The sequence below is a fragment of the Pteropus vampyrus genome, unplaced genomic scaffold, assembly GCF_000151845.1.
Source record: "Pteropus vampyrus isolate Shadow unplaced genomic scaffold, Pvam_2.0 Scaffold394, whole genome shotgun sequence".
NCBI lineage: Eukaryota > Metazoa > Chordata > Mammalia > Chiroptera > Pteropodidae > Pteropus > Pteropus vampyrus.
Genome location: NW_011889175.1, coordinates 476,020 through 489,559, shown reverse-complemented (window position 1 = coordinate 489,559; position 13,540 = coordinate 476,020). Strand labels below are relative to the sequence as shown.

General features: G+C 48.0%; 1 protein-coding gene across 1 annotated transcript in view; it reads left to right on the top strand.

Annotated features, from left to right (window-relative positions):
• The window catches only part of TK2 (thymidine kinase 2, mitochondrial), a 27,773-nt gene extending 18,701 nt beyond the window's left edge, over positions 1-9,072 (top strand). Inside the window, exons 6-9 of the mRNA XM_023523554.1 lie at positions 2,769-2,857; positions 3,499-3,578; positions 6,118-6,198; positions 7,289-9,072. Of these exons, the coding sequence (XP_023379322.1) occupies positions 2,769-2,857; positions 3,499-3,578; positions 6,118-6,198; positions 7,289-7,387 (349 nt within the window). The 3' untranslated portion in view covers positions 7,388-9,072. The remainder of the gene's footprint in view (positions 1-2,768; positions 2,858-3,498; positions 3,579-6,117; positions 6,199-7,288) is intronic.
• The last annotated feature ends 4,468 nt before the right edge of the window (positions 9,073-13,540 follow it).

Genomic DNA, 13,540 nt, shown 5'->3' with positions numbered 1-13,540 from the left:
AGCTCCTCTTGATGCCATAGGTCATCTACAGTGACGTGTTACTGAGAAAATAGATGTTTTGAGAAGTTTCTGCTTCCCCTAAACTACTAAACATTTAGTAGCCTAGAACTGGGTTTGGCTGGATCCTTTGCCTATACCTAGAAGAGGATATTTTGGTTCCCACCTGTGGGAACTTCGGCTCGGTATTGGGAACCACAAACAGTGTGTGTGGGGGGTGTCAGGTCCCACCTGAGGGCTCTTGTGGGGACAGCCCTTTCACAAGGCAGGAGGCGAGTGACTGCTGTCCCTTCAGCATCGGGGCTGATCCTTTCCTCTTTCTCAGAAGCCCTGGCAACCTTGGCTTGGAATCTGTGGGGGCCTGGATGGGAGGGAGTACGGCAGGCCTGGCCTTGCTGTCTGCATTGGCACACTTAGGTGCCCCCAAAAGCTCACATACTGGAATTCTGTCTCTTCCAAAGTAGAATTTTTTGAAGGGCAGTCTTGCCTTCTGGGTCTCAAAACAAGTGAGCAATTCCTGTAGGCAGAGACTGCTTATTCCAGCCCCAGCCAATTTGGGGTGGACAGAATATAAGTGTAATTAGGCCACTAGGGGTCTGAGAGGGTTATGTAACTTGATGAAGTGGAAGATTCCTGTTACACAGTTTCCTTAAAGACGGGAACTTCTGAGATGTGGGCAGTGTGCTGAAATGAAAAGCTGAAGGTGGTGAGAAAGACTCACGTAGCTAAAGCAGCTGTGCAGGCAGTTGTGTGGCCTGAGCCCCGTGGGCTGAGTAATTGAATGAATGAGTTTTGCAAGATTGCCTGGTCTGCATGTTCTAAGGGCAGAAGTAAGAGAACTGAGTGGGCTCAGCCTGGGAAAAGACATGCGGACTCACCTGGGGCTGGTGGTTAGGGACATTGATTGAGATCTCGCATTTTGGAAAGACAGGCAGGTCCTTCTACCTCCCTGACTGGCCCTGGCACTTGGATTCCTCCCTGTCTCTAGTCTAGATGGGGGACTCATGACCTGAATCATAGACCTTAGAGCTGTGGCCTTTCTGGAGCTAAGGTCATGAGACACTGGACGTGATCCAGAACAGACCCCTCAGTTGACAGACTAGGGAGGGTGAGTGATGTAGAGCATTTGGTTTTGGGGAACACAGAGAGTCAGGCTTGAATCCCTGCTCAGACAGAGTTGGGTTTAACTTTCCTGGGCCTTAGTTTTCCTCATCTTTAAATTGGGACTAAAATTGACCTGACAAAGTCTTATGAAAACAAAAGAAAATAATGTGTACACAGTGGCTGGCATTTGAGTATGAGATTTCAGTTCTAACTTGTGCTGTGCAAGCTGAAGCTCTCTGGGCCTCAGGGCAAAGGTGGCAGCAAACTGTGCGAAAGAGAAAGTCAGCAGGATTTATGTAGACCCAAGACCTTGATTTTGCCATCCTGAGACAAGAGGAAGGCTCTGTGAAACCTTTTCAGTCCACTTTTGCCGAATCGCGCCGTTGGATTTTATGTGGAGAGGCGCCGCCCTCTGTGTGTGCTATGGAAAGAAAAGCAGTGGCTGGTCGGTGGGGCTGGGCGCCCCATTCTTGAGGCAGACACGTGAGGAGCCGGGCAGCGTTGCCAGGAGGAAAATCACAAAAGTGGATAAAACAGCACCTGCTGCCTGACATTCCTCAGGATCGTGGAAGCCAGGCTTCTCTTTCCTTCCTCAGCTCAGCCTAGATCCCCTGCCGCATGCAGCTCGGGCATTTCCTCTCTCCTTGTGGTCATTCTTGCCAAACCCAGTTCTGAGTGGCTCCAGGATGGGTAGAGGATGTTAAGAGGGGGAATTTCTCTCTGGGCCTTTGAGAGTCACCCAGCTGTTAACAGGTTTGTTTCCTCCAGCTGCTGCCATTCTGTCTATCTTTCCTGTACCTCTCCGGGCAGAGGAAATCCGCAGGAGCCAGGTAGACGCCAGGTCTCTCTCTTCACTCTTCGGCTCTTTCATCCTTCCCCATTTCTTCCTTCCTCCTCCCGTCCCTCCACCACCCACCCACCCTTCCTTCCCTCTTTCCCTCCTTCCCTCCTTCTCATTAACAATTTCAATATATAATATTCTTCCCCTGCTCTTCACTCTTGATATGAGAACTAATATGTTGTTAAATTTTGGAAAATATGAATAGGTATAATGAAAAAAAATGAAAGTCTCCCATAGTCCTGTAGGTCAGAGAAAAGCAGTTAACATTTTGATGTTTTTCTTTCCAGTCTTTTTTCAAAATATATGGATGAATACTCTTGAAAATATGGTTGGGTCATACTGTATGCAGTTTTATGTCCTGCTGTTTTCATTGAATTATGAGCATGTGATTATTAGCATTTCCATGTCATTAAATATTATTTTACAACATCATCTTTTAGTTACTGCATGGTTTTGTTACATAGATATACCAAGATTTAGTTTTTCATTATCTAAACAGTTCTACAGTGGGCATCCATGATTATTTCTGCAAAATAAATTTCTGAAAGTGAAATTTGCTACTCTACCTCCTAACCTGAGTGCTGTCCCTGTCCTCAGGCTTTAAAGCCCATTTCTCCTCTTGGAGTTCCCATCCCCAGACAGGGGGAGATCAGGGGTGTTAGGATCCTTATCATCACTCTACATCCATTGTCATATGGATCACGCTGTGCCATGGTGCCCTTGGCAGTGCCCTTTCAACAAAAGCCATCCCTAGTTCCTTTTGGGGAATGGTGCATTTCAGAAACTTTCTCGTGGGTAATCAGAGCCCTTACACCTCTCATTGCAGCGGGAAGATGCCTGAAGTGGACTATGTGGTTCTGTCGGAGTGGTTTGACTGGATCGTGAGGAACATCGATGTGTCCGTGGATTTGATAGGTGAGGCGGCCCCTCCTGACCTCTCTCCCAGCCTCCCTTCTAGTCTTCCATCCCCTGGGCTCAGTGAGGATGAGCTTGTTCAGGCACCCAACAAGCAGGGCTGATAGGTGGGGGGCCCTTACCATTGGTGATTCTTTTCCTATATCAATTCAGCCTTTTCCCCAAGGGCATGCAGAATTTGTGGGCTTCTGGTCCCTCCTGGAGAAGCACCCTAGTCTCAGTTCCTCAAGCTGTTTTCCCCTGGGTCTATTTTGCTTTGGTGGGTTTTTCTAGTTTGTAAGGGAGGGAGGAGGGGACAGAACCTGGACATTTACTAAGATCCACTGGGTGCTTGGTCCTGTGCTAAGCTCTGTGTTTGTGTGTGTGCATGCGCGCACACCTAATTCAACTCATGATGACCCCGTGGGGCTGATGACATGGAAAGGGAACAAAAGTCTGGGTGAGGGTTAAGGTGCCTGTCAGGTCACAAAGCTGGTCAGTGGTCAAGCTGTGAGCTGCCCCTGGTCTGTGTCTCCTGCTCAGAGATTCTGGCAGATGTTTTTTTGCCATGCCTTGTCGCATTCCTTCTTTCCCCCTCTCCTTGGCTTTCACTTTCAAGCAGTGAACAGAGTCATTAGAGCTGTGTACTTTTGTAATCTCAGTTTATCTCCAGACCACTCCTGAGACCTGTTATCAGAGGTTAAAGATGAGATGCAGGGAAGAGGAGAAGGTCATTCCATTGGTAAGAACCCCCTTTAACTGGGTTAGAGATGAACTGGGAAGCTGCCACCACCCTAGCCTTGCCCCACCCTCCATGAGATCATTGTGCTGTTGTCACAGAGAGAGAAATAGGAACTGAGCATATCAGAGGGCGAACTCTGACTTCCTCTGTGGCTGGAGATCCCATGCAATGTCTAGATCTGCTTCACTTCCTGTGTCCCAGATTAAGCAGTCGGCACCCTCCCCATCTCTGCCCAGGCATCAACAAGGCGTGTCCAGGTCACTTCCTGAAGATGGCTTGCCTTCCTGCCCTCTGGACCTGCTCTAGAATGTGTCCTTACTGCTGCTGCATCCCCAGTACTTAGCACAATGCTCGGCCTGGAGTAGCACTCACTAGTAAACACACTGCCCTGCCCTTCTGGGTTCTGGCTCAGTGCCCTGTACTCTAGGCAAGACTGCTGTAACAGGCTTGGACAGCCCTCTTTGCCCTGGTCCCTCCCTCTCCATATCCACCTTCAAAATTCAGCCTCCACACTGCTGCATGGGTGATGTTTCCAGTGCAGTACGCTAATGCAGTTTCCCAGCCCCAGACCCTCAGTGCCTCATCATGGTCTGGGATAAAGTCCCCATTTCATAGCATGCCATACAAGAGCCCACGTGATGGCTTTATCTCCCTCCACTCTCTGTCTTTCACACTCTGGCCATAGCGAACTAATGTGGCTATGCATGTGTACACACACACACACACACATTCTCTCTCTCTCTCTCTCTCTCTCACACACACACACACATGCGCACACACATGCGCACACACACACAAAATCACTCACTTGCTCACTCACCATGGAGTTACACATGTTGAGTGCCTCTGCATAGTGATTTCTTTTGCCTTCCAAGTTCAGCTCAGATGTTACCTCTTCCAAGAAGACTTTCCTAACCTTCTCTCCATCGTCTCCCCCTGGGCTGACTATGATCACTGTCCTTAGGACAAGCAGACTGAAGCTATTTGTTTACATGTTCTTCCTCATCCCTCAGGAAACTGTGAACTTTTTAATATCAGATCTCATTCTCTCTATCCCCAGCATGTCCAAGAGCCTGGCACCTAAGAATTTCTCAGTTAATATTGAACCGAGTGCCCCATGTGAGAAGCTACCACTGGAAGTACACAGACAGAGGCTAGGCAAGCATCCTGGGATGTCATGGGGGTCTAAGCTCAGGACGGCCCTGGAGGCCTGTCCAGCTCCTGAGCCCTGCCCAGCCTTGTTTGTCTGGGCACCAGCAAGGTAGATTCCAGCCATGAAGGTCCAGGCCTCACTCTGGGTAGTTCCTCTGAAATCCAGAGACAGGAGTGATTGGAGGAAGGGTACAGTGGAGCAGGGATGGACCACGCTTTGATGGGGCATAACAACTCTGTGCCGTGACTCAGATATTTTAAAGAAATGCCACGTCTGGAGTCCCTCTAAGCCATTATCCAAGCCATTATCATAATGATTTTGACTAGACCTACAGGACAAATCTGTTTATTGTTGCTAAGGAAGCACTCAGTAAAAAAGGCGGCAGTGCGGTTTACATGAGAGCGTCTAAGCTGGGAGTAAATTGCCGCTTGAGATGGTGTTGGTGGCTGAGGCACCTTGGCCTATGTATGGGAGAGCGTGTACGATCGAGTCCTGCCTGGTACAGAGGCATGGACGGCTTAGGGGCATGTCTTAGACCTGGGCTTTTGTACCCATGGGTTTCACCTTCTTGGGCTTTCAGAAGTTGGTCTTTGTGATTTAGAGCAGGAGTCCCCAGCGCCCAGTCTGTGGCCTGTTGGGAACTGGGCCACACAGCAGGAGGTGAGCAGCGGGTGAGCGAGCGAAGCTCCATCTGTATTTGCAGCCGCTCCCTGGCGCTAGCATCTCCTCCTCAGCCCCACCTCAGATCATCAGGCATTAGATTCTCATAGGAGCACTGGTCCCTGGTGCCAAAAAGACTGGAGACCACTGGTTTTGAGAGTCCATGTTACAAGTTGTCTGGTGGAGTGGAAGCAGCGCGAGTGGGACTCCTAGGCCAGAGAGGGCCGTGTTCTTCTTGGTGGGAGTGAAGAATTCAGGCTGCCCAGGGCTGGGACACCAGGCCATGGTGTGGCCATGGATCCTACCCACCCAAGAAACTGGTGAGCTTGCTTCTAGAAAAGTGGCAGTAAATGAGAGAAGTCAGGCTGGAGGGTGTGTATGAAGTATCAGCAGAGTGCAGCGGAAGGATGGGATGGGCAGCCGCGGTGACTCTTCTGACTGTTGTGATGGCCAGGCTGACTGGCCCAATGCGCAGCTGCATTTCTTGCTGTCCACCTAAGGTTGGCTGCTGTGGGCTGCTTTGTCCAAGCCACTGCCCCATGGTCATTGACATTCGCCCTACCTGCCCGAGACCCTGGGTGGGAGAGGTTTGCTAACAGCCTGTGTGTGTGTGTGTGCGAGTGTGTGTGTGTGTGTGTGTGTGCGTGCGTGCGTGCGTGCGTGTGTGTGTGTGTGCGCGCGCGCGCACGCGTACATGAGTGTGTTTTTGTTTCTGTGTCCTGGCAGGAGTACCTGGCCGCTATTCATGACCTCTATGAGGAATGGCTCATCAAAGGAGGCCTTTTCCCCATAGGAGCCCCTGTTCTGGTAAGTCCCCCTGACAGGGCACGAGACTTTTCTAGAAGAATGAGTGACCCGGGGAATGTCGGCTGCTCCTCACTTTCTGGGGAAGAAGGAAGTAGAGAGGTTGGAAAGGGCTCCTTCTCTTTCATAGTCCCCATTCTGGACTGAGTCTCAGTAAGTTGGACAGACCTGAGTGAACGTGATCTGTCTCAGTTTCATTACACCAGTTATCACAGTAGCATCTCACATATCCAGCATCGTCAACAAAGGAACGTTCCAGATTGTTGAAGCCTCTAGACCTGGGCTTTTGTTTTAACCATATGGGATGGTGGTCTTTCTGATGCCACTGTCCCTTCTTCAAGTAGATAGCAGGTTAAGAGCCTCATTGCACCTTTTCTTGGTGACCCTGGGCATCCGAAGGAATATCATTTGTTGTTCTGGGCTGTCACACAGGGATGCCTTTAGGAGGTGCTGAGGTGTGTAGGACTCTTTGCTCAAGATTACTCATTTCTTTGAGTTCCTGTGTTTGCTTTTTATGGTAACCCTTCTCTTGCTGACACTTGCCGTTTCTAACTCTGTTGATATGTCTGCCCATTCCTTGCTTCTCAGTCCCCTTTTTTTTATTTGCTGCTGCCTAGTCTCTTTAGTCAGGCGAATGGATACCTAAGACTGTTAGAAATGCATATTCAATGCTGGATCTGAAGGATGCTCTTGCATAGGCTTTTGTGCATGACCTTGGGGGCATCTGTTTGGACTGCTCAAACACTTTTACTCATGGCTCTTTGAGGCAGTGAGGTTGCTGGAAAGTGAGATATTACTATAGTGGATTTTTAAAGAAGTAAAGTCTATGTTTTTTCCCTTATTAATAGAAAATTGGATGGTGTAAAATGATGAGAAAAGAATCATTTAAGAGCTCGCTGTGGGGACAACAATAGTGGATTCTTAAGTGAAAATATAGCTGAGAATGTAGATTGACTTAGAACGGGGAGCTTTTTGGCTTTAACATTCCTCTCTCTGCCTCTTCCTGCCTGCCTCCATCTCTCTCTCCCCATCTTTGAAAGGAGGATGATGATGAGGTTAAGTGCAGCCTTGTGACTGTGTGTTTAATTTCCAGGTGATTGAGGCTGACCACGACATGCAGAAAATGTTAGAACTCTTTGAACAAAACCGGGACCGGATATTAACTCCAGAGAATCGAAAACGCGGTCCATAGAATGGGAAAGATCATGCCAGAAAAATGCTGGCTGCTGCCAAGTTAGCTGCTAGGAGCGATGTGGAAAATCTTCTCTTGGGAGGGACAAATTTGTTTTCTGAATGTTCTTTTCTCCTTCACCAATGTCTTTATCCTGCGTTTCTGGCCCTTGTGGGTAAATGACAAATGGGACCAATGGATTTATTGAGCCCTTTAATGTTTGCAGCCTTGCATTTTCCCTGGTTCCTCTCATGGTGGTTTCCCATTGCTGGATGCCTCTAATTAATCCCTTAGGAAGAGCCACCTGACATCATGCTGGTCTCATGGTCTCTAACCCTTCAGACCATCCAAGAGGGCGAAATACTGGTCTTACATCCAGGGGAGGAAATTGAAGCTCAGAGAGGCTAAGGAACTCCGCAGGGTCACACAGCCAGTGAAGTGGAGTTGGCACCATTCAGACTTTCAGCAATTCCAAACCATTCCCTTGCCCTAAGCTGCCTCATCCTGAGAGCCCTGCCTTTCCCTGCTGGTGGCCCTCATGTCTGCATGGGGAGAGCCAGCAGTGCATGGAGCCAGTGTCATCATTTTCTCATTATTTGAATAGTTCTCAGGACAATCAGCATTTCTAGACTTTCACAAAATTGTGCTGTGGTTGGCTCCAGCCCAGTGTTTAGTGGTTTCCCAGCATGAAGCCACTGTGGCATTTGCCACCTCATCATCAGGGCTTCTGTGTCCTTAGGAGAATCATGTGTTGGCTTCTGCATGGTGCTTGGTCTCCATATCAGGGAAGTGGCTTTTGGCATCTGGCTGGTTTGCCCAGTGCTGAGCTGGGGCAGGGGGCCACCAGCCTTGGCTTCTGAGGCTCCTTTACTTTATTGTGGCCTTGTGTGTGGAGCTTTGCCCTTAGAATTACTGAGAGTTTGAGGCCTGGGGAACAGATGCACGTGGCCTTAGTTTTTTTTGAAATGTTTTAACGTTCAGGGAGACACTTTGGGCCATAGAGCGTGAAACCACCTTTATTGGTTCAGAAAATATCTTAGCTTCATTCAGCTGTAACAATGCATTGAAGGCTGTTTCTTGAATCAAGTAGGAAGCTAGAGAAAGGACAAATATTGTCTTTGGGGATAGTCTGAACAAGAAAAGTTGGGGCTTGCAAGCAAAGGCTTTTGGAGCACTGGTCGAGGCAGGTGGAGAGAGATTCAGGAACACTGGTTGTGGACACGGGCAAGAATCAATTGTGAACTTTGGGGAAACAGGCTTCAGCCCCTCCTGAGAAGTTGGTGTAAACGAAAGTTGGAAGGCCTTGTCCCAGTCTCTGCGTATGTGGCACCTGTGCATGTAGCTTTCTTATGCTGAATAGGTCACAGGTGCCCCTGGTGGTCCAGTCCCAGAGGGAATGCTAAGAGGGCAAACACTCTGGCTCCTAGCCCTTCCTGTCTCGACCGATTCATGGACTGCGTGGGCAGGATGAGGGGCAGCAGCCCAGTGGAGATGTACCTCCCAGCTCAAATGATTGACTAGAAACGTCGGGGAGGTAAGAATCTGCTACCAGGACTCTTGACATGCCGGGGCCATCTTTGGTAATTTGTACATGATTGGTCTAGTGTTTTCCCCACAGCTCATTTGGAGCATCTGTTTTGGTGGAAATGTGATTTTTAAAAAATCTTCCTCTGTGGTAGCCAATAAATCCTTCACCTAAAATCTGATGTTAATATTGGAGCATTTCCTATTTAATTTTGGAGTGCTTCCTATGCCAGCGATTTTAGCTCTCTGCAGCATCCTATTGCCAGTAAGATAATGTGTTTTTATTTTTGAAGCACCATATTTCCTCACCTGGGATGTATGGGTCCAGAAAAGCTTGATATCCTCCCACCTGGCATCATCGAGAGGATGCTGTGAATATCCACAGTGGCCAGGGCTGGTCATAAAAATCTCCCAACTCAGGTGCCACATGAAATGGCTGGAGCCCAGCTTGCATGAACGTCGCTTTCCCTGTGCGGCATGCAGGGCTTGTGGCAGCAGGGGTCATGGAGTAGTTTTGAACATTGCTTCTAACCAGGGCAGGAAGAGAGCAGATGGCACATGGTAGGCATAGGGACTAGTTCTTAGAGTAGGGAGAGGCATTCCCAGGGACTCCAGGAATGGCTAGGAGGAACATAGCAGGGGCTGGCATCCTTGAATTACTGGACAGAGCAAGCCAGGGTAACAGTGTTCCAGATCTGTTGGTGTTGCTCCATTCTTACCCTGAGGGGGGTTCTGTAGGCTGTAAAATCAGTACACTCCAGAGCTGCCTCAGCTGCTTTGATTCTTGTTAATTAAAAAAAAAAATTTTTGAATAGCATATACATTTTATTTTAGTCAGCATCTTTAGTGAAATAATTTCAATTTACACTTAAGCTTTTTAATTTTACATGTAAAATATGTGATTAGAACCATTTAAAAATACTTAATGTACCTAGTGATTTAAAAAAAAAAAATAAGAAATATATTTCTCTTTCTTATACAAGAAGATGGGTGGTCCAGAGCTGGTGTGATGGCTCCGGCACTGTCAGGGTCCTAGGCTCTTTCTGCCTTTCTGTTTCCAGTTTGACTTTCTGCCTTGTGGTTCTTACCTCCAAGTGCCTCACTGTCCAAGATGTCATGTGAGCTCCTACTCTGGCTGATGTTGGTCATCTGGAGGTAGCTCCCCATTCACACTTAAATTCTCATGTGGGTGATGACCTTTGCAAGGCACAACTAAGATAAGCTGGACGATTCTAATGGGACTTTGCTAGAGGCCTTGGAGGTGGGGGAAATGCATGAGGGAAGATGCCAGTCACAGGCCGGACCACCTACTCTGGCTTCCAAGCTGTAATGCTCTGTGTCTCACCTCCCTTGACCTTCAGTCTTCATGTCACATCACCCTCACTGCCCGGTGCTGCAGTGTCCTCAGCTCAGTCTGCCTCCTGTGCTGGGCCAAGCCCTGTAAGGGCAAAGACCACTGGTCTGACATACTCCTGCTGCTTTGCAGGGGCTCTCAGGAGGCCCTCATTAGTTGTGGCTTCTGGGAAATGATGTCACCTAGCTTGTTTTTCCCTTTGTTTCTCTTCTTGTCCCCTTTCATTTCCACCTGAGCTCACCTAGATTAGAAGTGCCCTCCTACAAACAGAGACTCATGGACATGGACAGTAGATTCGTGGTTACCAGAGGGGAGCAGGGAGGGGGGAAAGGGGAGGTAGATGGGATAAAAGGGGTCAAATATGAGGTGACAAATCTAACTATGGGAGGTGAACACAATGTAAAAAAATATATATGCGCCTTACTGTTAAAATGTACAGCTTGAACTTACTGGATTTCGCTAACCAATGTCAGCATAAAAATAATAAATAAATAAGTAAGTAAGTAAGTAAGTACCCTCTTGTCCGAGGAATAGTCAGTCAGAGACCCTTCCTGGGACTTCCATAGACGCCCACCATCAGATCTGAGGAGGAATTTACAACTCTGAGAGCAGGTAGAAGTTTCTGAAACAAGTCTGCCCTTGGGTGCTGTTGAATCTGTGCCACCTTGTTTTCCTAGAGCCCTGGGGCTAGAGCAGGGAGCTCGCTTCAAATGTTCACATATCTGAGGAATGAGTAAACTCATCTCTTTGGCCTGGCCACCCGAAGAGTTTCAGTTATTAAAATAATTAACGAGCTCTTGGAAATTGCTAGGAGTCTAATAACAATAATAGCTCCTGGTGCCTCTGGGCTGTGGCGGTGGATTAGTCACTGAAGGCCCCAGGGTCACTGGCACAGGACTTTCTTTTCCTAATAATTCCAACCCCACGGCTCCGTTAAGGCTGGTGTAAACTCTTTGTTTCTCTGGTTTACATGAGATGGTGAACTGGCAAAAGCTGTCATTAAACAGGAGCTAAGAGAAAGCCAATCTCGTAAAATCCAGAATGGGGATTGGCATTTACTAAGGCCTTCTTGAATTTCTGCATTTCTTGGCTTTTTCTCCTTCAAGACTGGGATCCGTGGAACACAGGTGTCCTGAGAGATGATAGAAGGTGTTCTGAGAAAAGACGGTTCTGTAACCTAGGAAATTCGGGAAGTAACACCTGGGTACTGTCTCTGAGATGCACATGGTACCTTGTACATTAGCCTAGTTGAACTCAAGAACTTGTGACAAAAACACCTTTTAAACTTTAGGCCAGGGTCTCTGAGACTCATTTGACAGAACCCCTCGTTTGGGGAATATTCTTTAACAACCTCCAGAAGTGCTGTGGTTCCTTGGAACATCCATTGGGAAGCACTGTTTTAGGGGACCTGTAGCTGCTGATGGCTCCCAGTTTTTGTGTCCTTTGGGATTCTCTGGCTCATGGTTCTCTACCTTCAGAGATTTCAAGCCCCAGAGGAGATATTAGGCCTCCCCGCAGAGTTTCTAATTCAGTCTGCCTGGGATGGGCCTGACAATTTGTTTTCTAACAACTTTCCAGGTGATGATGAGGCTGCTTGGGCAGGGACCACCTTTTGAGAACCACTGCTCTAGATTTACACTTTCTAAAAGGAGTTCAAAGAAACCTTGGCATGTTGTTGAACCTCTTGTGAATGTTGGTTATCTGTCCAATGGGAGCATTGCTCACTTCTTAGGGCTCTGAGGATAACTGACCTGGCGTAAGGAAGGGGCCCAGACCAGGGCCTCTTATGCAGCAGGTACCCCAGAAATGTTGAGCTGACGTGCCCAGAAAAACGGCCGTGATGCAGTTAGTCAGCTCAGTAATGGTGGTAACCATGGTAACCAGCACTTTCCATCAGAGCGGCATAGACGCATGCTCTCGCCAGCTAATCTGGGAACCATCTTGACTGACTTGTTTAGTAGGAACAGATCACAGGCCTGGTTGAGGCAGACTCTCAGGACTGTACCTCTGCAAATTGCCTCATGGCCTTTCTAAAATAACAGAGCATGGGACAAGCAGTTGGCTTTTCTTTTAAAAAATGTCCCCATTTCTCATGGGACTCTGGATCTGTACATGGCATTCTGTGGCCTGAGAGGGAGGGCTGAGAGAAATATAGCTGCTTTGCAGGCTGTGGGAATTGATACCTCTTCTTTTACCAGTGAGACTCTACAGTTCTTACACAGTAAGCGGATGGTTTTCTAGTTTGTTGTCTCATTTCCTAGCAGACTTTCTCCGTGGGCCCAGGTGACCCCTTATCTGCCTATTCCTTAATGCACAGAGCAGATTTATCTGTAGCCAGGGATGGGTAGATTTTGGTAGACACAAGGTGACAGCTCTTCTGACAGCTCTTCCCATGCATCATTTGGAAATGCCCAAAAAAACAGGCAGTGACCAATTGCTAAGTTTTAAATGAATCTTGCCTTTTGGAATCCACTTGGCTTTGTGGGTAGGAGTTAGGCTTTGGGGTCAGAACATGGTCTGGGATTCCAGTTTCTCTGGTTTTTGGCTGCAAGACCTTGGTCAGGTCACTTCATTTCTGTGGTCCTGTTTCTTCTTCTGCTAAACACTGGAGTTCTGTTTTTGTCCTTACAGGTAGAAGGGCTGCACAGACTAGGAAGGGGTGAGTTAAATGAAGGATGAACAGAGAGGGTCTAGAGTGATGCCTGGCTACTTCCTGCTCCTTCAGACCCCTTCCCCTTCTCTGTACTTGGCTGGAGAGGCAACTAGACTTTCTGAGACTTTCACTGGCAATGTTCCTGGAAGGGGAAGCTGTTGGTGGGCTGCTCCTGGAGATCTTGCTTTTTCATTTTTAAAACATGCTTCTCCATCAGGGCTGTCGGGGAAATATCATCTTAGTATCCTCGCCAGCCATTTGCTCACTCTGGAATCCCCAGGCAATATGTAAGTAGGCCTCTATTCTCTCCATGCCTTCTGACAGCTCTTCCCATGCATCACCCCTGTGCCAGGCTCTGTGCTGGATGCCAAGTTCACACTGGTCAACAGGACAGACACGGACCCTCCATTCTTGAAAAATTAGCTCGTCATAGCTGTTCCCACCCTCAAATATCCTTTAAGAAAACCCACCCACACTGAGGCAGGACAGCACCAGCAGCCTCACGACTTCCTTCTGATGGAGTAAAGAATTAACTCCAATACAATAACATACCCCAAAGAATCAATGATAAAATCAACACAAACGATAAGATTTCAGTGAAATAGCAGGATACAAAATTAACATACACAAACAATCAATGGAG